The sequence below is a fragment of the Ceratotherium simum genome, chromosome 9 (assembly GCF_057802395.1).
Source record: "Ceratotherium simum simum isolate JZ-2026a chromosome 9, ASM5780239v1, whole genome shotgun sequence".
Lineage (NCBI taxonomy): Eukaryota > Metazoa > Chordata > Mammalia > Perissodactyla > Rhinocerotidae > Ceratotherium > Ceratotherium simum.
This window is the reverse complement of record NC_141908.1, coordinates 10,599,463-10,624,750: the sequence shown is the minus strand read 5'-3', so window position 1 is coordinate 10,624,750 and position 25,288 is coordinate 10,599,463. Positions and strand designations below refer to the sequence as shown.

The following is a 25,288-nucleotide window of genomic DNA, read 5'->3' as shown; positions in this document are numbered from 1 at the left end:
TGTGAGACTAATAAACTTAGAGAAAAATACACAGGAGAAAATCTTTGCAACCTAGGGGGTGGAGAAGAGTGACTACACATGACACCAAAAATGTGATCCATTTTTTAAAAATCAATAAAATAGGCTTTGTCAGAATTAAAACCTTTTGCTCTGGGAAGGTCTCTGTTAAGAGGATAAAAAGCCAAGCTACATACTGGGAGAAAATATTTGCAAACCAAACATCTGACAAGGAGTTTATACCTAGCATATGTAAAGAACTCCTGACTTCAACAGTTAGAAAACAAGCAGTCCAGTTAGAAAATGGGTACAAGACATGAAGAGACCTTTCACCAAAGAGGATCTACAGATGGGAAATAAATTCCTGAAAAGATGTTAAACATCACTAGACATCAGGTAGATGCAAATTAAGACCTTGATGAGACATCATTACATCTATTAGACATCTCTTAGAACAGCTAAAATAAAAAATAGTGACAACTCCTGGGCCAGCCCCGGTAGCCTAGTAGTTAAGTTTGGCGCACTCCGCTTCGGCGGCCCGGCTTTGGTGTCTGGGCGTGGACTTAGACCACTCTTCAGTGACCATGCTGTTACAGCGGCTTACATACAAAATAGAGGAAGATTGGCCACAGATGTTAGCTCAGGGCGACTCTTGCTCAGCAAAAAAAACCCAAAAAACAAAAAAAACTAGTGACAACTCCAAATGCTGGTGAGGATGTGGAAAAACTGGATCTGTCATACATTAGTATTGGGAATGTAAAAATGGTACAACCACTATGGAAAATAGTCTGTCAGTTTCTTAAAAAACTAAATGTATACTTACCACATAACTCAGCAGTTGAATGCATGGCCATTTATCTGAGAGAAATGAAGACTTCTTTCCTCACAAAAACCTGTGCGTGATTGTTCATAGCAACTTTATTTGTAATAGCAAAAGACTTGAGCAATCCAAAATATCCTACAGTAGGTTAATGATTAAACAAACTGTCATACATTCATACTGTGGAATACTATTTGGCAATAGAAAGGAAAAATCTGTTGATACATACAACTTGGATGGATTTCAAGGGCATTGTGCTGAGTGAAAAAAACCAATCTCAAAAGGTCACATGCTGTATGATTCCATTTATGTAACATTCTTGAAAAGAAAAAACTATAGAGATAGAGATCAAATTGATGGTTGCCAAGGTTTAAGGATATTGGAGATAGACGATGGGTGTGACTATAAAGGAGTAATGTAATAGAACTCTTTGTGATAATGGAATACTTCTTTATCTTGATTGTGGTGTTAGTTATTGGAATCTAAACGTGTGATAAAATGACATGGAATTATATATGGACATTGTACCATTGTCAGTTTCCTGATTTTAGTGCTGTGTACTATTGTTATGTAAGATGTAAGCACTGGGGAAAGGTGGGGAAGAGTACACGGGACCTCTCACTGTTATCATTGCAACTTCTGTGAATATTTCATAATAAAAATTTTTTAAAGAATAAGGAAAATATAATATGGGCCAAACAAAATATGTCTCAGGGCCAAGATTTAATCCTCTGACGTATATGTTTGTGACGTTGGCTTGGTGAAGTTTTTCAAACTTAATATTTAGAGCTTAGAATTGTAAGCGGTCCAATCAAGCTTTTAAAGAATGAGTTACGTAGATTGTAGACAGTTAGGTCAAGTTTCAGGAAAGAGAAACTTAGGTAGCATTTCTCCTAATACTTGGGAAAGAAAGAAAACTCGTTAACACGTCAGTGGTAATTATTTTTTGCCTTTTTCTTAAATTGATTTGATAGCTTATGTTGGTTTGTTCTTTCTATTTTTTAAACTTCCCTTGTTCTCGGTGTAAAAATCCTAAGTAAAGTATCAGCACACTATATTCAGCAGCCTATTAAAAGTATATCAATATATTATGATCAGGTGGAGTTTATTCTCAGAAATGCAAGGGTGATTCAATATTAGTTGATATAATTCATCACATGTGGTATATCATGGGATTGTTTCCTGCCTTTGCTGTAAGAGAACTATACCTTGTTGCTTGGTTGACCCCATGCTTGGCCGTGTGACTTGCTTTTGGCAATGGAATGTGAGCTGATGGGATGTGTGCCAATTCTGAACAGGTTAACTACCCCTTCACGCTGTTATTGCTTTATCCTATACGTAAGTGAAACTACATTCAAAGAAGATTGAAACTGAAATCTTTACCACAAAAGAAAATAAGTTGAATAACTTGATTAGTTGAAGTTTATGGCGTTTAGTTTAAAGACAACACTCAATGGAAATTGGAAATGGAGATGTTAGATCTAAAGCTGAGGGCTAGAAAACACTTCATTATTTAGTGGACCATAGGGTAAATGTTTTACAAGTGCACACCTGGAGGCTGCAACGGTGGATCCCCTGGGTAGCACATCCAAGATCATTGAGCCAAGAGAGGAGGCAATTCTTGTTCCACTTTTAGAATTCAGCTATTTCAGGTACTGTAGGCATAATGTGGTGAGGTGTCAGTTTGGCTTGCTGACCCTCACTCCTCTGAGGTTGTGCAGATAATACTCTAGTTTCTTATCATGTGGTTTTTGGGGACCTGTTAAGCCCCTTCTTCCTAGCCCCAGAACACCTCGAATAAACCTAACAGACTTTGGCCTATATGGAATTAACCTTCTTTCTGTCTGTGTAGGTCTAGCCAAGCTGTGGAAGGCGTGCCCATCTCCAAAGGTGGTAGTGGGTGCTGAGCAGACAAGTGGCTCAACAGGCGGCACCTGTGAAGAACAGACCTGGTGGTTGCTTGGTGGCTTTGCTCTCTTTCTATGTCGATTTTTGATTATTAAAAACAAAAACCCAAACCCTAGATTAATAGAGAAACAATAGAAGATTCCTACTAAAGATAGGAGGGTGACAAATGGACATCATTATTACCACTGCTATTTAGTTTCATAATAGAAGTACCAGCAAATGCAATTATAAAGTTATGAATGTTGGAAAGGAGGAGGTAGAACTGACGCTGTTGGCAAATGATTGGATTGTGCACTGGATTCAACTGAGAACTTAAGACAAACAATAGGATTCAATAAAGTAGTGGGGAGTGAAAAATATATAGAAATAAATAATGTATATGTAAAATATATGTATATATTGTAACACATATTTGCTAAATAAGGAGGACCTGTAAAAAAGTGTATTTTCAAAGTAGATTATGTGCTCTCTTTCTGGAGAGTGAATATATAACACACCGAACTCAGCTACATTTGCATTATGAGTTTGACTTTTCAGAATCCTAAGAGAGCATACTAATAATACACAGAAAGGCACAGTGCAAAGTATATTTTAATGGTTCACCTAAGTCTTCACTTGAAATGTCTTATAACACAGACTGTTAATGCCAAAAAAGTAATCACCCAGGAAGAATTTATAATGAAATATAGACTAAATTGAAGTGTTTTCAGTTAGATACAGCAATGCAATGTATTGATTCTTTGTTTTCATAGCCTAGATTTTTTTTAACGTTTTGTCAATTGTTTAAAATATTAAAATTTGCTTTAAAACAACCCTTTAATTTGGAGCAATAAGCCTCTACTCCTCACAGGAGAAATATTTTTTGCAGAGGCAGTTGTTTTGAAAGATGATTACCATTTCTCTGCTTTAAGCTCTTTGCTCTTTGAGCAAAAGTTGTGGTGCATTTCTTTAGTAGAGCTGTGTAGGCAGTTAAAAGTCAGGACTCATTCATTTGAAGAGCTGTTTACAGACCATTTGGCTATAAGGCCTGGGATGAGGGTGTGTATATTTAGTATTTTGGAAAATCCCAGGGTGATTGATTGGTTTAGTTATGTCTGTTGTGTATGTGATATATTATTTATATTTTAAGACACAAGTAAATAATTGTTCTTTCATTCCTAGCTCAATAGGATAGAAAGAAATGTGGCTTTCCACATCCTTTGACATCTAAGTTTATCAACCAAACTTAAAAGTAGGAAATTAGAAGGGAATTTGTTTCCTTTTTAAGATACGAATGGGAAAAGAGAACTATATTAGTTTCATGCTAAGCATCCAAGACTCTGTATCTGCATCTCACCTTTATCTTCTAATGTAATTTAAACTCAACTCCTAAGACCCTGATTCAAGGAAAATACTATCAGTGCCTGTCTCTGAGCTCTGAATTTTCCAGTCCCTGGGCTTGGAATGTGGAGGAGATGAAAGAAAACAGACTTGAGAATATGCAAACATGAACTCTTCCCCAGAAGAACATCACCCAGAACTCCCCCAGCTCCTAACTTTCACTTTAAAACTTGCTTGATGCTTTGTCTGAGTTTTGGCTCATCTTAAGGGAGCTTAGATGTTAGTAGCTATTACTACATGCAGGTAGAAAAGAGACTAAAATGCCTACTTGAAAGAAAACTCTGGTCTTTTATCTCACTGGGATGATTTTATGTTTAATGTGCTTCTTAGAATAGTAGGGTACAAATTAGAGATTAAAGGTATGTATATGAGACTAGCCCTAGATGTTCTTAAACAGGAAGGAATTTAAGTTACAACTGTCTCAGAAAGACTGTAGATGGTTCTTGAAATAGTTAAGTGTTCTATCTTATATTAATGTTTCCTTCTTTATATTCCTCAAAGTTTATTGTGTCGTAATTTATATTTAGCCTGTTGATTTTCTGTCCATTGTTAATTTCTTTACTCTTTACCATCACACACACAGACACACACACACACACAGTTTTTTTTCCTTCTCTGTTTGAAGAAACTTTGGAAGGAATGAGAAACCAATACATCTTGGGGGGGTAGAGGTTGCGTGAGGTGATAGAAATTGGGTATATGGGGGGTAGCCTATTGCAGGGCTTGGAGAGACTGTTGACCATAATCTTTTCATATTACCAAAAAGTTAAACCATATGAATATATTACTAATATAAAATATTAAAATAAGGTGGTCCATGATTATTGTTTTAAGTAATATGTGCTCATTGTAGAGCAAGTTGAAAATATAGGAAAGCACAAAGAAGAAAAATTATCACCAGCAATCTCAACCACCTAGAGATAACATCTCTGTTATGTTTTGTTATAGATTGTCTCAGCCCAAAAGAAAATGTGTTTATATATTCAAATTTATACATTTTGACAAAACAATTTATGATATTTTGTAACCTGCCTTTTAAACTTTAACAATATATTGTAAATAATCTTCCAGATCCTTAAGTATTTGCTTCCCTTTTTTTTTTTTTAATATATGTTTTGTGAGGAAGATCGGCTCTGAGCTAACATCTGCCAATTCCTCTTTTTTTGCTGAGGAAGACTGGCCCTGGGCTAACATCTGTGCCCATCTTCCTCCACTTTATATGGGACACCGCCACAGCATGGCTTGACAAACAGTGCGTCAATGCGTGCCTGGGATCTGAACCGGCGAACTCTGGGCCGCCACAGCGGAGCGCACGCACCCAACTGCCTGCGCCACTGGGCCGACCCCTGCTTCCTTTTTTTAAAATTGCTGCATGGTGTTCTATCATATTGAAATACTTTATTTAACTAGTTCACTATTGTTGGGTATATAGATTGTCTTACTTTTCTTTGATATAATTCCTTGTAAGTAAATCTGCACACATCCATAATAATTTCTAGTCGTAGAATTGCTGAGTCAAAGACACAGAGTTATTTTTAAGGCACACTCCGATTGCCTCCTGGAACAATTGTACTCATTTACACTCATTGTGGTGTATGAGAGTTTCCTTAACCATGGCTACATGAGACTGTCTAGGTGACCAGCCATATACTTGTTAATTTATTGCAGTATAATAGATAAAACCTGAAGGTGGGGCAACTCCCAGATCCATGGTTGTGGGAAGAAAACAATTTGGGGCATGAAAACTAATTTTATCTTATGCCCAGTATATGATTGGCATCAGGCTGTGGTAGGTATTTAGCACAATGAAGTTTGGGATTTTTGGATATCAGGTTGCTGGGCTTGGCCATGATGAATGGACTTCTTGCTCTCTACGTTGAAATCTTTTCTGCTGATAGATTCAATTGTGTTCTGCCCACTGGCTGTCCTAGCATTCTGTTAATGGAGGGATGTGTAAAATGGAACAGTTGCTATGTTGAAATATGCTTAAAAGTTGATGTCCAGGGCCAGCCTGGTGGCGTAGTGGTTAAGTTCAGTGTGCTCTGCTTTGGCGGCCTGGGTTTGTGGGTTCAGACCCCGGACATGGACCTCAATCACTTGTCAAGGCATGCTGTGCAGGGACCCACATACAAGATAGAGGAAAGATTGGTACAGATGTTAGCTTAGGGCCAATCTTCCTCAAGCAAAAAGAGGAAGATTGACAACAGATGTTAGCTCAGGGCCAATCTCCCTTCCGCCTCCCCACACCGCTCCCCCCCCCCCCCCAAAAAAAGTGGTTGTCCAACGGAATTTATTAAAAGATGAGAGATGACTAAGTAGCCTACACACTTGGAACCCAGAGAAAATATTGCACAGTATTTAATTGCCTTTTGAAATGTTTACTGAGCATCTTATTTCAATGTGCAGAAGTACTGTGCTGGCATATCATACTGTGTTGGCACACTGGTAGTTCTGTGAATTTCTCTTTTGTATCTTGGGAGAGAATGGAGAGAAGAGGCTTGGCAAATAATTGGCAAGAAAAGCAAACAGTTACAAGTCTATTAACAATGCAGCTTTGTTTACTCTTTGCCTATCTGGATTTCTGAAACTGGATTCCTTAGCTCTGTTAACTAGTTAGCACAAGAGCACTCCTTTCGTTTAGGGTGCTTGGAATTGTAAGCATGCTGGAGAGAACATAATCATGTGTATCTTAGTTGGATGAGTGCATCTTGTCACTGTTAGGACTTGGTGGTGTAAAGGGATTAATAATGAGAAGTGAGCTGGGGATGGTTTATCAGTGGAAGCTCTGGAATTGGTTCTTAGGTCTGTTTGTGTTATGGGCATTTCAGAGTGGAGAAGTTACAAAAGAAAAGGCTGTTACTCTTGAAACCTGAAGTGTGCTAGTCACAGTTTTAACATTTTTTATTTGTAAAGCAAAGGAGCAAAGACTGCTTCATTTAATGGATAGGGCCTTGGTTACAAGCAAGATCTACTTTTATTGTTCAGGCTCTTTGAAAGAGTATTACTTCGGAGTGGTATCTATTTTGTAAAATTTAAGTGACGTTGTCATTTCACTTATTTTTTGGTTATGATCTGTTAATAAGTCTTACATTTTTATTACAAGAATGAACCAGGCCCTGGAATATGAGAATACTTTTCTTCTAATTTTAACAGTTTTGAAAGAGTCATTTTATTGGGAACAGTGAGGAGAACCAAGGGCAAAATTTAGTATATCATCCTTGTTACTGAGGGAACAGAGGAAATGTTTTAAGAAGTCATATATCTGGTTTGAGGTGTTTTTTTTTTTGCTCATAAACAAAGTGTTATAAGCTTGCTGTGGATATTGGGCAGATAACCTCCCCCCTCTCATTTTGACTCTCACTTTTGTTTTTCTCTTGTGAAATATTTCTTTGTGGTTATCAACGAAAGCATGATGAAAATTAACTTTCAGTAATTAAAATGTTAAGTTCTATCATCTGCTTAACATCTGAATTTTTTTGTTTTCAGCATTGGTTGGATGGTACAAAAAGCATCAAAAAGCAAGTAAAAAGTAAGTGGTGAGAAAATTGTAAATTGAATTATTATGTGTAAATAGAAACTCTGGTTCTTAATAGTAAGGACATAAGAAATCATGTTTCATGTGAATTTCTTAGCATCTCTGCTTTCTAAAAATAATTTGAGTCTGATATATATACCCCTCCCCTAAGCTATATAGGATTAATGGAGATCTAGATTCAGGTGCCTTACAGTTTGTTTCCAGGAGAAAGGCTTGCAGCTTGCAAATGAGATTGAGTTCCCATGAGATGCTTAACTTTTATTTAGTAATTGCTTATGTTGGAATTTTCCTCTTAGGCATCTGCCCTACTTCAGAAAATATTTTGAGACTTTAAGGCTGTAACATTTTAAAATAAAGAATAATGAAGTGAAGCAATTCACGTTAAATGTCAGTATTATTCCTAGCAGTAGTTGGGGGAAAATACCAATGTCCAATCCATAATCTAGTTTGTCCTCTGTAGTAACAGAGATTTCAGGGTACCTCAAGTCTTGTCTTTTGTTACAAAGTAATGGGACCACTGAGAGTATAGCGGTTAGTGAAGTAGGTGAGGTGATTTGGAAAGTGTGTGGCAGCATTTGCCATGAGCAGTTAACATAGGCATTCCTCCGTGCTTTCAAGAAATACAGCTTGACAGGTTTTTAGAGTTGTTAATTGCACAGTCAAGACTTTTATTTGATGCATTTGGCCCTGAACTATTAGAACTAATCTAGCGCTGTCTATTCTTGGGAGGACAGATGATTGTGATAGTATACTTATGTATGATGGTACGTTAACGTCCACTGATTGATTTTTTTGTGTTAGGTTTAATTAAGCCTACAAAGTAACCTGAAATATTGCCACAGTAACCTGTTATCTTCTGCTTCCACTTCAGTAGATTTTTAACAAATTTACTGGCTCAAAATTCTTACTATTTAAATAGTTATATAAAAAAATTAAAGTTTTTTTTTTTTTTTTTAAATGGCAGTTGGGTCACCATATTGTCTGCATCTTCGAGTTAAATTTTATTCCTCAGAACCCAATAATCTTCGTGAAGAGCTAACCCGGTAAGACCACCATCTAGAGTTGTACAGGGGTAAAGTTTTGGTCAGGCTAGCTTAAGATGTTGGAAGATTGTCTTTTTAACTCTTTCCAGTTTATAGACAGCTAATGAAATGGATTCCTTTCCCCTGGTAACAAGACCTTAGACAATAATTTCATTTTGGGGCAGAGTTTTTTATGTGTAGGATTCTTTTCCTTGTCGGTTTTCAAAATAGAGTTGATTCCCTAGCATCCACCAAAGGTAACTAGTGAGTTCTTTTTTTAAGGGTCATTCTTAACTCATGGATATTAAACAGGGCTGAAGTGTTTCAATACATTCCCATATTATGTTTATTGATGTTCAAAATGATCTATCTTTGGCCACTGGGAGTTTATTCAGATTGGCTCCTGACTTTCTTTACCTATTGAAGTGCCATTGATTAATGAAAAATGTTAGATCCTGATTTGGTCAATAGTTTTGAGTAAACTTAGGTAGGTCATACATACTTATTTTTATTTTGTCCTGCCTCCTTGATATTTATTCATTGACTATATTGTAAATCCATGACTCATGTACACATACTATTTATTAAGTAAAAAACTGAGTTGCTAAGTCCCGTTAGAAGGGTTTTCTCTTGAACACTCTGCTAGTGAGATTATAGCTGTTATCCATCGTAATAAACGTGCCTGTATCCCTTCACATATGAGGTGGCTGTGTTGTCAGATTAAGTTAAATCAGATCACAGAGCTCATTCTCAATAATTTGCTTTAAACCTTTTCTCTTAAGGTGGCTATACTGTACTCTGTGGTCTGCTGTTCCTTGCTGTTATCTTGTGGGAATGCTACCATCCTTTTGATGCTTATTGCTTCTTTTTCTGTATTCTTTTTTCTTTACAGACTCTATTGTGGGTAAAATTCTATAATTAAGAATGTTTCTTCTCTAATTAGAAGGGATTATTTTTCACAGTAGATTTGTTCTGTTCAGTTAAATTTGTGCCTTTTATTTTTCTTAGATATTTATTTGTTCTTCAGTTAAAACAAGACATTCTCAGTGGAAAGTAAGTATTAGTTATTGAAGGTAAACTGCATTTTCTTGAGTAGTTGAAAATGATTTTGAAAATAAGTTTATAGTTAATTATGTAAAATAAATGGTCAACATAAAATATGTATTATTTCCATTTATCTTAAAATGAAGGTTGTGAAATTGACTTGTCTAACAAATTTGTATTTTGGTCTCAGATTAGAGTGTCCCTTTGATACAGCGGTTCAGTTGGCAGCTTATAATCTGCAAGGTAAGCAGTTCTTATGTTGACTATCAAGAGTAAAGCATAATTCTTTTTTGTGTGTTTTTAGTTAAGGAATTCCAAAAGTTTCAAAGTAATGTACAAGAAAAGAAACACTATTGTTTTTGTGTAAATTTGTATCAATATCTAACTCTGACTTTTACTTTCACTTGTTTTAGAACATTGCCTGCTTTTTCTTTCCTTTCACTTTATTTGCCCCCTTTCCATCTCTAGTTTTGTTTGTTTTCCAACAAAAATTACAGTCTGCTTGATAATTCAATAAACGTTATAATTGGACCCTCAGCTAATTTTTTTTTCTTAAAAAGAATGCAGTAATGGATGAGTAAATTGTTGCAATATCCACATGATTTGCTTTTGTTTGTTATTCTTAAAAATGAATCCATGAAAGAAATACTTAGAGTGTATTTAAAAGTTCCTGGTGGTTATGTTAAGAATAAAAAAAAAGTGTTTTCCAATAAATGAGATTAATGAAAAACTTACTCTTTTGTACCTTGTTACACTGATACTGATCAAATACTGTTAAACTTAGGTATTTTATTCTGAAAAGTTGACATTTTAGGAAAACTGTAATTTCTTTCCTTGTTCACAAAATGGAAAGAAAGATTCTGTTGGAGTTTCTGTATATACTAGAATAAAAATAAAAATAATATTTAATGATATGAAGATATTAATTTATACTTTTTTTGGCAATTGCATATTTATCCCCAATCCCTCTAAGATCAGTAGTATTTATTTGCCATTGTCTAGATATTAATAAGACTAAATTTTTACATTTTATGGTAAACCTATTATTTTTGCTTCTTTTGTGCTTCTACTATTTAAGAAAGCATACTTTCCTGTTGATTAGAGGGATTGGTAACTGGAGGTAATTTCGGCACTCCAAAAATTTGCCTTTAGTGTAAATTATCTACCTGCTTCCATCTACTATTCTAGTCTGTCTACAAATTAAAACTTGTTTTCTGATCTGCAGATTGTCAAATAGATACTAGCTTGCAAATGCTGCGCATCTGGCATTGTAATGATCAGAAGTGTATAATTGCATGCATATTTTCTTGAAAGTAGACTTTTACATTTTATTCCTGTATGAGGTTGTTAATTCTAAAGCTGTCAGATATACTGAAAAGCTGTCATTTTCAATATCTGTCTTACATCATTTATTGCCTCATATATTCTGTCTGTGTCTCTTTGTGTAAGTTTCATGACAGCCAAAGTATATGCTGTGTGGTGTTTATTTAACAAAACGCTATTCAAAGTAGTGGTCACTAAATAATTAGTGGTTTGATTGAAAGCCGGCCAGTGGCTCTATTCTGTTGTCTCTTAACCCTACGTATCATATTTTTTTCCTAAGTAAAAGCTCTTTACTACTTTCTCTTTCATCCATGGCACCATTAGGTTTATGATTCCTCCAATCTTCATGTTATGTCCTATGCATCTCTTTGTCCCATGTCTAATAGTTTACCAAATCCTACTAATTCTTGAGGTCCTTAAGAATAAATTTGCTGAAGTTTTACTCCCATCTCTATAAAATGAGCTCCTTGTTTCTCATTTATGATTTTATATTTTATCAGAATAATTTTTATCAACTTTTTCTCACACGTTCGAATTCAGTTTTTCTTTACCATTTTAGTATATATCCTGAACAAGATTATGTAGCGGATTTGGTGTGTTCCTTAAAGATAGTGTGGTCCAGACAAAAGAGTAATTTCTTTATCACTAAAGTGGGCATGACAATAAATATTTTCCAAGCTTGTTGTGAAGTTAAATGACTATATATCTGTAATATGTCAGATTATTATTTTTATTATATGTATTTTATATATATTATATATTTTATATATGTTTTAAAATATATATGTTATATATTTTTATTATCTCAAGATAGTTGTCATGTATTTTTTCTCTGCACAGCTAGATTTTTTTATCATAATGGAAATATTTTAATTTTTTAATATTAGTAAAATATTCTTTTAGAGGAAAAATTTCTAAAGTATAGAAAATTAAAATTGTTGTTTTCCCTTCTTCCCTAAACCCACAGTTCAGAGATAACCACAGATGACTGCATGTTTGTGCGTTGTCCAGTTCTTTTCCCACCTCTTTCCTTCCTCAATATCCTTTAGTAATTTTTTTCAGTTATTTCTTTAGGATTAATAATTTAAAATTCCAGGAGGACAGAGATGATATCTTACAGTGGTATATGATGATGATGTCATGTTCTGTGCATATTCGATTCTTAATAGATGTCAGCTAATTGTTTTTTAAGGATTGCTAAATATTTTTGTTTATTCATTATAAGATCAAAAGATATTTCTCTGTGGAAGTCTAGAAAGAAGTTTTCAAAAGCTAGGCATTATAAGGTATGAATAAATTAAGAGAAAGACGTTTAATTGAAAATGCACCACTAACCACAAATATGTGATTTCTGTGTACAAACAGATAAGTCATAAGACTAAGCTAGATTTATTCTTGGGAATGGTCTGGGTGTTATGAATTCCTGGTAGTTTAAGAAAGAATCTTTCTTATTCTTCTTAGCAATTTTTACTAATAAAATGAGTTTTGAAGAAAGATTCAGCAGGAAATAAACTTACTAACAAAATGTAATGTTGTGGAACTTATGTTTGTAGCTGAACTTGGTGACTATGATCTTGCTGAGCATAGTCCTGAGCTTGTGTCTGAGTTCAGGTTCGTGCCCATTCAGACTGAAGAGATGGAGCTGGCTATTTTTGAGAAATGGAAAGAATACAGGTACTTAATATTTGATCATATTAACATAACCACAGTAATGACTTCATATTTGTTTTCTTCTATTTCTATACTTGGTATAGAATTCATTTTACATTTATTATTTTAAAAATTACTATTTTTTAAATTTCAGAGGTCAGACACCAGCACAAGCTGAAACCAATTATCTGAATAAAGCCAAATGGCTAGAAATGTATGGGGTTGATATGCATGTGGTCAAGGTAAGCACTGTTTTGTGATGCTTTTTAAAAAATTTATTCCTTCAAGATTCAAGGTGACTGGAATTTTTCAATATGAAGGAGGGTATGGAGTTTGCATAGTTTAGCACTGGGTATTTTGCATGTGTTACAGAGGTTGAGATTAAATACTGAGTGATGAGAATCTCACATAAAGGTTCATTATAAGAAAGAAGAAGAACAACCAGAATCTCTAAAAAGGATGTCTGTGCTTTTAAGCTCTTATTATTTTCTTTTTAGTTTTTTAAACCACTTCTTATTCTTTCATTTCATATTTATATCATCTTATATCACTTAAGCTGAGTAGGCTCTGTAAAAAAGAGTTTAGAAAGCTAGGTTGAAAACTTATAGCTTGAGAGGACTTTTTAATCTGTAGTATAGCTTGTGTAACGTTTTAAGTTATTTCTAGTTGAAATAGCTAAATTTTCCCAGAAAGGCAGTCTTTTTCAAAATTTGTGATCTAAGTGGTGAATAGAATATGGGAAGAATCTGGAAAGAGCTTTCTTTGTAGTGGAAGTATACTTACTTATTTTCAATGGCTCTGGTGTTGCAGTGAACTAAATGTATGCATGAATTTTCCTGAGAATGTTATTTTAGATATTCTTAATTGTTGAAAATACCTTGCATATTAATATTAGTCTGTGAATGATTAATATAATTCAACGTGAAAGTATAATTAAACAGTTGTGTGAAAATGTGAAACCTGTTTCATGCAAATAAAGCTAGCACATTTTTCTCTCCTTTACATTAGGCTAGAGATGGGAATGACTATAGCTTGGGACTAACCCCAACAGGAGTCCTTGTTTTTGAAGGAGAGACCAAAATTGGCTTATTTTTTTGGTAAGCACCATTAATCTCAAAGATACGTATTGTTGTTTTGTTTTTTTAATGAGTCAAAACATTTATATCAAGTTATTACATAGCATAGAGTTGGGATATCAAATAGTTCTGAAAAGCTTGTAAATGAAAAGCAACTGTTTCCTGTCAGACTCCTGTCTTGAGTCCCACCCCTCAGAGACAATTTTTAAACTTTTCTATCCATGTTTTCCGTTAGTTTCAAGGTATGTCAGAATACGTCTTAATATAAGTGTTTCTATATGTATTAAATGTTCACATGGGCACTTTCTCCTGTCATGTAGTCATGTCACTAGTTTTAGTATTTCTTGTTCCACAGTCTCATTACTCTCTACTCCCTGTTGTGTAAGAGAAAGATATTAGTACTTTTACCTCTCCTTTTAAGCTGTGCTTCTCTTTTTTTGTCCCCACTTCTGCCATCCATACTTTTAAATTAAATTTGCGTTTTACTTTTACATCAAGGATAGATTTTACTTGGATTTCATAACCATAGTTAAGTTCTTCAGGTTTTGTCTGGTCAGTTCTAAAATCTGAAAATCAGGAAACAGTGTTTACATTGTTATGTCTGTGTCAGAACTGGTACAGAGCTTAGTAGTGTACTGGTGTTATATGCTTGAGCTGAAGATGGCCCCTGTATATTGGCCCAGATGTGGTTTACTTCTTCACAGCACATTAGGACTGTTAGCTCAAAGCCCGCCAGGGCCAAACTCAAATTCTTACACATCCAGTTACTTGAAATATGGCCCAATAAATATATTTTTAGCCATTTAGAGCCTGCCTGGTTTGCACATCCCACTGCACCCGACATCTGCTAGCCATAGATAAGAGAAATCCTGTAGCTATAAAAGACTGCAAACCACTAATGCCCTTCAGAGCTCTCTGACCCAGAGACTCCCCCTTGCTGCTGAATGCCATCACCTAGACACATAATAAGCCACATCTCTCCTGGGAGTTCCCTTGTCCTATTCTCCTTTGTGGTGGCCCTGTGCTGCCACCTCTGGAAGGTCTCCTGCTGTGAAGGACTTCCCCTCTCATGCGATCCAGTCTGAACACCTCTGAATAAACCTCACTGTGCAATACTGCTATCTCATGGTCCTATCTTTTTCTTGATCAGCCCTGAAATCCTTGAACTCACAAACAGGATTGCATTTCCTTTCTGTATAGCTTTTTTCCTAAAGTTCTTGACTCACCCCCAATCTCACGCACCCCACACACCCCTTTAATTACCTGCCTTTGTCTTCTCCAGAAGTTCTTTCAAATTCTCAAGGGTTGCATTAAATGAGTCTTCTTTTCCAGTTGGAACTGTTAGCTCTCCAGGCTTCTCTACAGCTTTTATCTTGGGACTTCCCTTTTCCTGTGTTCTCAGCTAGGATCCTGTGTCTTCTTCCTATATTTTCCTCTTTCTTTGCTTTTGTTTTTCTGGTGTATATCCTCAAGAAACTGCCTAAGAAAAAGATGTAGGAGGTAAATTATTTGAATCCTTGGATACCTTAAAATGGTTTAGTCTTCTCTTATGTTTTCTTGATAATTGGGCTGGGAATGGAATTTTAGGTTGAAAATTATTTCTCCTCAAGAAGTTGAGGATAGTATTTCATTTATTTTTGCATCCAGGTGTCCCTGCAAGGGACTCTCTCAGACTTGAATGGAACACCTTTATAATTTTCCCTTGATAGGTGAGGGAGCTGAGTATATATTTACCCAGTCCTGGAGTGTCAGTTCTTTCACAATTCCAGCTTGCTCTGAGGGCAGATGGAACAGGCTTCATGGCCAGAGAGTGCTCTAGGCAGAGAGATAAGAAAGCATCTTTTGTACCACCTCATAAGGTTGTTGTGAGAATCAGTTGAATTAATGCATTAATACATGTAAAAATATTTAGAAGAGTTCTTGACACTGAGTGGGCATTATGTAAGTATTTGTTACAGTTAAATAGGTGCTAGACCCTCTGCTCCTCCTCTCCCTATTACGCTTATTTACTTATTGTTTTAGTACAGCTCTTGTAAACAAGTTATGTTTTAGAATCATATTTTATATATTTAAAAATTAGTGAGAGTTGCATTGTTTTGACATTCACAGTTTATAGAAGTACAGAGTTCAAATGTGGTAGATTGTTTAGGATTTTAGTACAGGTGGGAGATAGAGTTGGAAAATGGGCCATAAAGTGAGGTTTTTAAAAAAAATTTTTTTTTAAATTAAAGATGTATTTCTTCAAACCACAATTGCTGTAGAAAGTAGAGTTGAAGGCCCTAATTAATAATTTGTTTTCCTTTATGCCTTGTAGAAAGCTTTGTAGTCTTTCCTGTATCCAGTCCCTGTGCTGCTGCTTTAACACTAGACCTCGAGAGTGTCTTAACCATAGTTGGGGGCCTATGAAATAGATATATGAATTTCTTCCTTTTCTTTTTTCCTTAACATTTTAACGTGTGATATATATGTAGCATCAATTTTGCTAGAGGGGTATTGCTTTTGAAATATGTTTTTTTCTGTTATCTTAACTATTTTTTAGATTGGAGGCTTTTTTGATGGGCAGTGCAAGTTATGTTTACCCTCTTATCAATTTTCAATTCAAAAGTTAGATGATTAATGTGCTTACAGTAACAACAATTTTTTTTTTAATTTAGAGGACATTTATTTGAGATCTGGCTGTTATTTTCATATTGTTATAGGCCCAAGATAACCAGATTGGATTTTAAGAAGAATAAATTAACCCTGGTGGTTGTAGAAGATGATGATCAGGTAGGAATTGTATTGCATTATTTATTTAACAATGACTATGTTACGTGGTAACTTAAGTCTCTAAAAGGGGAAATATTCCTCATTGTTTTACAGAGCCATAGAACTTAGTATAATTAATAATTTAATTAAATAATTTCCTGCTTCAAGTCACACCATCCTAAAAATATGGTTTTCTGCCCTTAAGGTTAAAGATAATGTAGAAGACTCTTCTTGTTTCTTCATTGATAACATATCTCATGTGTATAAAAAATTGTGTTTAAATGACTTTATCATTTTGGAACCTGATCAAAAAGATTAATCAAAAAGATCTGCCTAGGAATATTCTTTAATAAAGCCTTCTAAAATAAGGATTACCTTTTTTTCAGTTAAATCTAGTTCCTAATAGATACACACAGCAACATGGATGTGTCTCAAATGTGTATGCTAAGTGAAACAATTCAGACTCAAAAGATGATGACTGTGTGATTCCACTTATATGACAGTCTGGGGAAGGCAAACCTGCAGTGTGGAGAATAGATCACTGATTGTTTGGGATTAGAGGGAGTGAGGAGGCTTGACTACAAAGGAACCACACAGGGAATTTTGAGGGTGGGAACTTTTCTGTATCCTGATTTGGTGGTGAGTTGCTAGACTGTGCATTTGTCAAAACTCACAGAATTGTGAGTAAATAAAAATAATTTTACAGCATGCAAAGAAATAAATTTGAAAAACACATGTACATACTATAGATGGATATAGATAAAACGGGAATTGGGCAAAATGTTACCAAGATTGGTGGTATGCGCGGTGGAGTGTGAGAAGGACTACTTAGCAGAACTAAAAAAAGGACATTGTGAAAATTAGATGAAAAAGTGATGTTTTAAGTTTTATTACTGATATACATGCAGAGGATTGCCTTATCACACAGCTTAGAAGAAATTCATAGAGACAATAATAGAGCATTTTAAAAAGAAATCTGTTGATTTCACAGAGGATGATCATTATATCATCAACAAATGAGTTGAAAATGATTCAGAAGAGGCAGATTTTGCATGTAAAAATAATCAATTTATTTTACGAATATTTTCCTTTTTATGTAAGCATGTGGTTAAATGATATTTGTATCTAAATATAAAGGCAGTCCTTCAAGAATAAAATATAATTCTATGTGATAAGAAAATATGGTTATAATTTAATTGGTGGCACTTGTTCTTATTGGGCCATAAGCATTTTAGATTTGATCTAATACAATAGTAGCTTCTTGGATATCTTTTTGAAGGTATTTTATACATATATACAAGCAAATGTGTGTTATCAATTCCTTATACAAAAGTTATTATGCTTATAAACTGTTGTTTACTTGTCCTTTTTTAAACTTTACATTGTAACTTGGAATCTTTTTCATATCAGTACATAAAGTGCTTCTTCATTCTTATTAAGAAGAACAAAATACAACTGCATAGTATTCTAGTGTATGGATGTACTGTAATTTATTTAATCAATTCTCAGTTAATTGACATTTATTCACTGTATATACATTAATTTGTACGTTGGTAAGTATCTCTAGGATAATTTCCTGCAGTGGATTTGGTGGTTTAAGTGGTTGTGTGCATTTGTCCTGGATATAGAGAGAGACTATCAAGTTGCATTATTTATCAGTGTACAACCTGTTTCCTCAGAGGCAGTTACCACATTTTTATCTGAAAGGTGACAGTGGAATTTCATTGTAGGTCTAATTTTTATTTCTGTTATTACAAGTGATATTGGACATCTTTTTATATATTTGAGTTATTTGCATTTCCTTTTCTCCAAACTGTCTATTCATATCTTTTGCCTATTTTTCTTTTGGGTTGTTGGCCTTTTTTCTTTCAAGTTTTGCCCTTTGTCATAGAAATTGTAATATTTTATCTTATAGTTGTCTTTTAACATTACTTATCATGGTTTTTGCCATGCACTTAAGAAATTTTTAAATAGGTGAATTTATAAGTCTTTTATGGATTATGGGTTTTGTGTCATAGAAAGGTTTTCCCTACTTTGAGATGATACATTTTCCCATGTTTTTTTTCTGTGTGTAGTTTTTGTTGGTAAATTTTATTGAAGTATAACATAAATTCAGATAAGTGCAAAAATAAATGTACAGCTTGTTGAATTTTCACATATGCCTGTATGACCAGCACCCATATGAAGAAATGAAATAGTACCAGAATTATAGGATCTCCCTGTGCCCTCACCAGGTACAGTCTCCTAAGGGTAACCACTCTCCTGACTTTACCACCATTAATAAGATTAGTTTTTGCTTATATTTTGAACTTTATGTAAATGAAACCTGACTGAATGTTCTCTTTGTGTCTGCTTCTTTATTTCAGCTTCAGCCCTATTGCAGCGAGTAGTAGTTGGCTCATTTTGGCTCTTCTTGTTATATGGTATTTCTTTTTATGACTAGACCACACTTATTTATCCATCCTGCTGTTGATGGATATTTGAGTTATTTTTAGTTTTTGGCTATTAAGAAGAGTGCTGCTCTGGGGCCGGCCCCATGGCCTAGTGTTTAAGTTCGGCATGCTCCACTTTGGCGGCCCAGGTTTGGTTCTCGGGCACAGACCCACACCACTCGTCAGCCATGCTGTGGTGGTGACCCACGTACAAAATAGAGGAAGATTGGCACAGATGTTAGCTCTGGGTGAATCTTCCTCAACAAAAAAAAGAAAAAAGAAAAAGAGTACTGCTCTGAGCACTAGGATATGCTTGTGTTTGGCTTTTTGTGGGTACCACCAAACTGTTTACAAAGTGTTTATACAAGTTTACGTTCCCACCCACAGAGTAAGAGAGTTCCATTTGTTCTTTTTTTTGCTAATGTTGGTATTCTCTTTTTCATTTTATCCATTGTGGTAGTAGAATCATTTTGTGGTTTTTAATTTGCATTCTGCTGATGACTATTTGTTTAGCACTTACAAGTATTTGGATATTCTCTTTTATGAAGTGCCTGTTCAAGTCTTTTATTCACTTTTCTATTGGGTCATGAGCTCTTTTTCTCAATGAAGAAATTCTTTATGTATTCTGGATATCAGTTTTTTGTCAGATATATGTGTTGCAAGTATTTTCTGCTCCTTGGCTTGCCTTTTGACTCCCTTAGTATATCTTTTGGATAATTAATGTAATACAGTTTATAAGTTTTTTTCTTTGTGGTTAGTACTTTTTGTGTCTTAAAATTTAAGAATCTTTGCCTGGGGCTGGCCCCGTGGCCTAGTGGTTAAGTTCGATGCACTCCTCTTCAGTGACCTGGGTTTGGTTCCTGGGCATGGACCTACACCACTCGTTGGTGGCCATACTGTGGCGGTGACCCACATACAAAATACAGGAAGATTGGCACAGAGTTTAGCTCAGGGTGAATCTTCCTCAGGAAAAAAAAAAAAAAAGAAAAGAAAGACAAGAATCTTTGTCTATATCAGGGTCATGGAGAAACTACGCATAGAGTTTATAAGTACTTTAAATGGCAAAGTAGTTTAAATGACAAAATGTTCAAAATATACTGAAAAGTACAAAAAATTATAAAACTGATACCCATTTTACTCATCTGAATTTAACATTTTTGGCATTGTTGCTTCAGAATTATGTTTTAGAAATAGATAAGTTAATAAAAATATATTTGATACTGCTAAGGTCTAATCTCCCAGCTTGTACCTTTCTTCCCTATAAGTGGCCACCATTCTTTGGGGATATCATTCTCATACTTTCTAACTTTTTCCAAATATAAACACATCATACATGGTAGAATTGTTTAAAAAGTTTGCATGGATCATATCTATGTTCGGGTTTTTTTCAGCTTGCTTATTTTACCCAAACGGATGTAGCCGTGTAGATCTAGTTCATTGATTTTTTAACCTGTATATAGTTTTCTGTAATATGAATAAACAATAGTGCCTTCATTCATTCATCTTTTATTCATTCATCTCTGTATAGTTTTTAAATATACCATTATTTACTTGATTATTTCTCTTGTTTTGGACATTTAGGGTTTTTTTTTTTTTTTAATAATTTTTATTTATTTATTTATTTTCCGCCAAAGCCCCAGTAGATAGTTGTATGCCATAGCTGCACATCCTTCTAGTTGCTGTATGTGGGACGCGGCCTCAGCATGGCCGGAGAAGCAGTGCGTTGGTGCGCGCCTGGGATCTGAACCCGGGCCGCCAGCAGTGGAGCGTGCGCACTTAACCGCTAAGCCACGGGGCCGGCCCCAAGGACATTTAGGGTTTTTTGCCCATTTTTACTATTATAAATGAGATTTTGAAGAAAATCTTTGGGTGTAAATTTTGGTGTTTAGAAAATCTTTTTCCTTGGAGAGACAGTATACCTTAGTTGTTACAAACGTAGGCTCTGGAGCCCAAATGGCTAGGTTCAAGTTCTGGTTTCCTCTCTTACTAGCTTTGTGATCTTGGGCTTAATTTCTTTTTTTTTTTTTTTTTTTAATTTTATTTATTTATTTTTTCCCCCAAAGCCCCAGTAGATAGTTGTATGTCATAGTTGCACATCCTTCTAGTTGCAGTATGTGGGACGCAGCCTCAGCATGGCCGGAGAAACGGTGTGTCAGTGGGCGCCTGGGATCCGAACCTGGGCCGCCAGTAGCGGAGTGCGCGCACTTAACCGCTAAGCCACGGGGCCGGCCCCGGGCTTAATTTCTTGAGCCTCAGTTTTCTTATCTGTGAAATGGAGCTAATGATAGTATCTACTCATTGAAGTAATTCATGTGAAATCCTTAGAAAAGTGCCTGGTGAATGTAACTACTAGATTCCTGTGAGTATGATTACTATGACAAGGAATGTGGACATTTTTAAGTCTGTTGAAATATATTGCCGGATCTTATGTGAACCTTTAAATTATAATTGTACATTTATCCCAAAGTATGGCAGATAAAGCCTCATTGTATGTTTCCCTGAGCAATGAGATCACATAAGAAGAGAGGACCCTCTTAGGAATAATTTTATATTGACTAAGAAAATGGACAGCTTGATTTCAGCTCTGCCTTTTTATGTAGATAGCTGTAAAGAGTGTCTGAGTTTCAGGGAGCAAACTAGATGCATTAGTATTTGATTCTTGGTGGTGTTGTGGTTGTATTTGTAGCTAAGTGACAGGGGACAGGACTGTTTGATCTACTAATTACCTCTCTTTACATCCTTTCCTTTTTCAGGGCAAAGAGCAGGAGCATACATTTGTCTTTAGGCTGGATCATCCAAAAGCATGCAAACATTTATGGAAATGTGCTGTGGAGCATCATGCCTTCTTCCGCCTCCGAGGCCCTGTCCAAAAGAGTTCTCATCGATCAGGATTTATTCGACTGGGATCACGGTTTCGATATAGGTTAATGTTAATAATTGCTCACTATATCTTTCATTCATTTATAGAGGCCAAAAAATTTAGGCCAACTTCTCATTTTACAGATGTGAGAACTAAGGCATAGAGAAATAAAGTGGTTTGCCAGTGTTTTCCATTGGCCAAAATAAAAGGAAAAAGTGGTATTGTTATTGGTTGTAATTTCCTGAATAGACAAAAATATATTGTAATGGTGTAAAGAATTTTGTATCCCTCTTGACATTTACTTTATGTATTAATTAACACCCAATTTATTTTTTTTTTTATTTTTTTTTTTAATAATTTTATTTATTTACTTTTCTCCCAAAGCCCCAGTAGATAGTTGCATGTCATAGCTGCACATCCCTCTAGTTGCTGTATGTGGGACGCGGCCCCAGCATGGCCGGAGAAGCAGTGCATTGGTGCACGCCTGGGATCTGAACCCGGGCCGCCAGTAGCGGAGCACGCGCACTTAACCACTAAGCCACGGGGCCGGCCCTTAACACCCAATTTAAATTCATATAACAAAAGTTGTTTATATATATTTAAGGAGTCTCCATCCAACAGCTGGATACCATATACAAAAAGGATATCTTGCACTGAGTGGGAAATTAATCTGGATAACATTTCTGGTCCTTTATAAGTGTGGTTTCATTATTCTTATAGCCTCCTTGTTTGTTGGTCATAAATTAGAAATGTTTTCGTTTACCTAAGAATAGATTATTGATTGTGAGTTTTCAGCATACTGTGAGAATCAGTCAGTATGATTTAAAGAAGGAATGGATAATATCAATAAGGTGGCAAGTCAATTGTGTGGCATTCATGTAAGAGAGCTTCTATTCCACCTATATTAAAAGTTGGGAGGCATTTTCTTAACAGAATTTAAATGGAAATCAAGGAGAGTGGGACAGTAGTTTTAAATATTTCTGGAAAATTATTCTGAATGTATATTATAATTAGAAAGAGTAACTGAAAATCTTGAGTTAACTGCACACTTTGCATTGAGGAGTGTGGGTGGGGAGGGGAAGGAAGTTCCATAAAAGCGCAGATATTCCAAACTTATTTAATTTGTTTTTAGATGATGTGCATGCTTAAGGGAAAGCAATATAATTTGTGTGTTGCTTATTTCATACAAGCCTAAAGAGTGAAAAAATAATGTGGTAAAGGGAGACATCAAGACTTTTATTAGTAGTTTCTTCAGAGTAGTTCTTTTAAGAACGTCTATGTAGACTTTCTCTCATGTATGTGTATCTGATTACTGTAGGCCTCAAATTCTCTTATTCCTGTTAATATGCCTCATTTATTTTAGTGGGAAAACTGAGTATCAGACCACAAAAACCAATAAAGCAAGAAGATCAACATCCTTTGAAAGAAGACCCAGCAAACGATATTCTCGACGAACTCTACAAATGAAAGGTGAAATGCAACCGTTTCAAAGGACTGTTCCTCCTTGACAGTTCTTCCTGTGCTAGTATTGTTTACTTGAGGGGAAGTTGTCTGAATCTTAAGTCTATTCCAGTCAACTAAAGTATTTATTGAATTTTGTTTTAGCATAATCAATTTAATAAAATACAAAGGGAAAAATTGCCTGTATTATTGCTGAGATTAAACTTTATGTTAATCCCAATTCAGACACTATTCTGAGTTTGTGTTCAGTTTTTGCTCGTATTGACTATTTTAAGTCTTCTGTAGAGCAGCATTTTCCCTAGGAACTTGTAACAACATTTGTATATGATGAATAAATTTTAAGTAAAAATTATTTCATATTATAATATTATTAAGGATTCTATTAAATACAGTTTTTAAATTTAATTTTCAGTGTACATCATACATAGACATTTCCAAATTCATAAATGTTACTTGCTATTTGTTACTTTAATTATGTAATAAAAAGCATGATTTACTTTGACAAATAAACTAAAACTTGTGTTTGGTTTAGAATCTGAGTTTGTATTAAAATACAGATTGAATTTTAAGTATGTCTATTGTCAGGATCATTACCATTTGTCCAAAACAACTGCCATGATCTGATGTTTGGCAGTATCAGTTTTTTAAAAAAACTGATTTATATTCATAATTTTGAGTATGGCTATAAATCAGATAATGAAACCATTTCAATATGTGGTGGTTTAAAACCCTAAGTCACCTCTTATTTTTGGCTGGCAATGTTTCATTGTCACTCAGCTCACTCTAGGAGGCTTGCAGATGTGTCTGTTTTAAAAGAAGGGATGTATGCTTATTTTATTGCTTGTTTTAAAAATGGAAATAATTGTCATTATTGACTTTAATGATGTGAACCCTAGAACACTTGTGAAATGAAGGTTTTTAAATCTGTAGTTGGGAAACAGGGCTTACAAAGCAATGAGTCCAGAATTATTTTTATGAATAGTGAAGCAGCTTACCATGTAAGAGGAAACTAATGAAATGTTTTCTTTTTTTTTCTTCTGTCAGCAAGTACAGCAAAACCTGAAGAACTCAGGTGGGTGATGTCTTGCAACTTAGGAATTGATATAGAATGTTTTAGAATTTATGTATTCGATGTCATTAGTTCAACAGATATCTGTTGAAGACCTTATCAAAGTGTTAAGTTATCCCTAAGCATTGGGGAGAGCAAATAAACGTGGAATGCCAGATAAAATTAACACAAAGAAAAATGAAGCAATTTAGAGAAGTAAAGAGTGGAGTGGGGGTGGATGTGCTATTTATAATGAGAATGACATACATTGGTTATTGGCATGTAACTCAAGATATAAAGATGAATAAATTATGATCTTTGCACACAAGGAGCTCAAAGAACAAAGGTTGATTTGCAGATAAGCAATTAATTTTATTCCTGGGATAAACCCCACTTGGTCATGGTGTTGATCCTTCTTTATATTATATGTTTCTGGATTTTGTTTACTACTATTTTGTTGTGGATTTGTGTGTCTATATTCATTAAAAATATTGGTCTGTGGTTTTCTTGTACTGTCTTCGTCTGGTTTTGGTATCAGGGTAATAATACTAGCTTCACAGAATGAGTTGGGAAATGTTTCCTTCTCTCCTATTTTCTGGGAAGAGTTTGTAAAGAATTGGTATTCTTCTTTAAATGTATGGTAGAATTCACCATTAAAGCCATCTTGCTTGGACTTTCTTTTTGTATGAAGTTTTAAAATTCTTAATTCAGTCTCTTGTAACAGGTCTATTCAGATTTTATTTTTCATCTTGAGTCAGTTTGGGAGTTTGTATCTTTCTAGAATTTGTCCATTTCATCTAAGTTAGAAATGTTAGGGGTGTTCTGTATTTCTTAAATTATTTTATTCATTTTTTTTTTTGTTTGTTTAATGGATCATGTCTTGCTTTCCTGAAAGGGAGGCTGGGACAGAATCTTAGAGCTTAAAGTAAAGAAGATAACCTGGTGAAGTTAGCAGAAATGTAAACAGGGCATTCAGTAATGATA

General features: G+C 34.9%; 1 protein-coding gene across 5 annotated transcripts in view; it reads left to right on the top strand.

Annotated features, from left to right (window-relative positions):
• EPB41L5 (erythrocyte membrane protein band 4.1 like 5) overlaps positions 1-25,288 on the top strand; it is a 124,702-nt gene that overhangs the window by 29,573 nt on the left and 69,841 nt on the right. For all 5 annotated transcript variants that reach the window (XM_087435049.1, XM_087435047.1, XM_087435046.1 and 2 more), the window contains exons 4-14: positions 7,592-7,634; positions 8,605-8,683; positions 9,671-9,715; positions 9,897-9,949; positions 12,583-12,703; positions 12,834-12,921; positions 13,688-13,776; positions 16,455-16,524; positions 21,689-21,858; positions 23,159-23,265; positions 24,301-24,328. In XM_087435049.1, coding sequence (XP_087291175.1) covers positions 7,592-7,634; positions 8,605-8,683; positions 9,671-9,715; positions 9,897-9,949; positions 12,583-12,703; positions 12,834-12,921; positions 13,688-13,776; positions 16,455-16,524; positions 21,689-21,858; positions 23,159-23,265; positions 24,301-24,328 — 893 coding nt within the window. The remainder of the gene's footprint in view (positions 1-7,591; positions 7,635-8,604; positions 8,684-9,670; positions 9,716-9,896; positions 9,950-12,582; positions 12,704-12,833; positions 12,922-13,687; positions 13,777-16,454; positions 16,525-21,688; positions 21,859-23,158; positions 23,266-24,300; positions 24,329-25,288) is intronic.